This window comes from Cryptomeria japonica, chromosome 2, assembly GCF_030272615.1.
Source record: "Cryptomeria japonica chromosome 2, Sugi_1.0, whole genome shotgun sequence".
Taxonomy (NCBI): Eukaryota; Viridiplantae; Streptophyta; class Pinopsida; order Cupressales; family Cupressaceae; genus Cryptomeria; species Cryptomeria japonica.
Genome location: NC_081406.1, coordinates 194,653,507 through 194,655,297, shown reverse-complemented (window position 1 = coordinate 194,655,297; position 1,791 = coordinate 194,653,507). Strand labels below are relative to the sequence as shown.

Sequence of the window (1,791 nt, the reverse complement as noted above, 5' to 3'; positions counted from 1 at the left end):
TATTTCTTTATTGCGAAGAGGGCATTAAAAATTTCCAGCGCATCGGAAATATATCGCAACCCACGTTTAAACTCTGTTTTTATCTCCCGACAGAATGGTAAGTTGTTACTAGTTGGCAACACGGCTAACCCACACTTTTCAATCGCTCTATACTCTCAATATTAAATTCATTTCTCCTTCAAACACATTCAACTTCTTGTCCCCCCAAATGTGATGAACCATATATAAATCCGCCGCTAAGCTCTCACCCATTTCAAAATCCTTAGCCAAGTCAGCTCGTCTGAGATTCAAATATCAGCGCTATACTATATTGTTGCTTACTTAATTACCAAGGCTTTACTTCCCAAGCTTGTCCCCAGTTCGAATCTCGGGCGCTCTCTGTTACCCAACATGGTTAAAACATCCCCAGGGAAGAAAACCCAAAACAGTATAAGCAAGGCACAGCAACATTTCAAGGGAGTGAGAATGAGAAAATGGGGGAAATGGGTTTCTGAAGTGAGGATACCCAATTCCAAAGCCAGAATTTGGTTGGGATCTTACGATACCCCTCAACAGGCTGCTCGCGCTTACGACTGTGCTGTTTACTGCCTCAGAGGATCAAATGCCAAGTTTAATTTCCCCGGCTTTCTGCCGGAAATTCCATCGGCCTCTTTGCTCTCTCCGGCTGAGATTCAAGCTGTTGCAGTCAAGTTCGGCAAGGAAGAATTGCGGCAGGCTCTGGACTGTAATGCCACATTTTCTGGTTCAGAATCGCAGTCGTGTGTGTACAGTCAACAAAGTTTAGAGGAGCAGGATTTGGGACTGTTAGAGTCACTCCTCGAGGAGGTAGAGAGCTTTGAGTGTCCAATTATAGAGGATTTTCTTCCTCTGGATGAGTTATTTGAGGATACTGATTTTCTCAAGGACTTTGGCTCCACTGGATGGACGGAAGAGTCGTGGGATTTACCAATTCACATTAATTGACAAGATTTCCTCAAAAAATTGTGCTGGAAAGGGGAAAATTTTCGAGTCCATTTGCAACACTTTTTCTTTATTCTACTGTTCAAATTAATTTTTATCTTTCACTTTATGAGAAAATTGATGAGTGCAACATTATCTCTTTCCGTTTCAACTTTTGCGTATTATTGCTTTTAATGATGAACACTAAAATAATAAAAAACACAATTTAGGAATAAAATTGCATTTTCAAATGTTATCTTGAAAATTATAGAAAAGTAACAATAGTCATAATGTTAAGGAAGAAGAGTTATATTCATGGGAGGAGAATCGTTATTTGTCTTCATCATGTAAGGGCTCTTAGGCTTTGGGGATGAGCTCTTAATTTGTGATAATGTCTTTGTTTTTTTGTTTCATGTGAAAATTCAAATTTGAAAACTTCTTGTTATCATATTATCTAAAGAAGTTACAATCACACTAAGAAGGTGAGGATTGTTCATGACATTGACATTGAGGGGATCCATCAAATTCATGAGACACACATCTTAAATGATCATTGCAACACCATGATTACGATCATTTATAGAGGCATCTCTATTAATAGGAAAAGGCAACACGAGCAATAGTACAAAGAGAACTGACGTAGAGTGCTCAATGAGTATATACAAGTGGGAAAGATTCAAATCAATGCACCTAGATCTATAACATAATATTAGAGTATATCATGAGTTTACCATACAAAGAGAAATGTGTATCCACTAAAAAATCTAGAGATAAACCAATGTTTCTATCTTTCTATATACATATGCGAGTTTGTTCTTGCAAAGTAAGCTCACATCGTCTAACAATAATGTG

The 1,791-nt window shown here is 37.9% G+C and overlaps 1 protein-coding gene across 1 annotated transcript; it reads left to right on the top strand.

Moving 5' to 3' along the window:
* The first annotated feature begins 203 nt into the window (after positions 1-203).
* LOC131049834 (ethylene-responsive transcription factor ERF011-like) lies at positions 204-1,111 on the top strand. The gene has a single exon (XM_057983918.1). The coding sequence runs from the start codon at positions 391-393 to the stop codon at positions 961-963; it is 573 nt and encodes a 190-aa protein (XP_057839901.1). The 5' UTR covers positions 204-390; the 3' UTR covers positions 964-1,111.
* The last annotated feature ends 680 nt before the right edge of the window (positions 1,112-1,791 follow it).

Excerpts from the sequence above, each read along its gene's own strand:
- LOC131049834 (XM_057983918.1), top strand. The coding sequence starts at position 391 with ATGGTTAAAACATCCCCAGGGAAGAAAACCCAAAACAGTATAAGCAAG.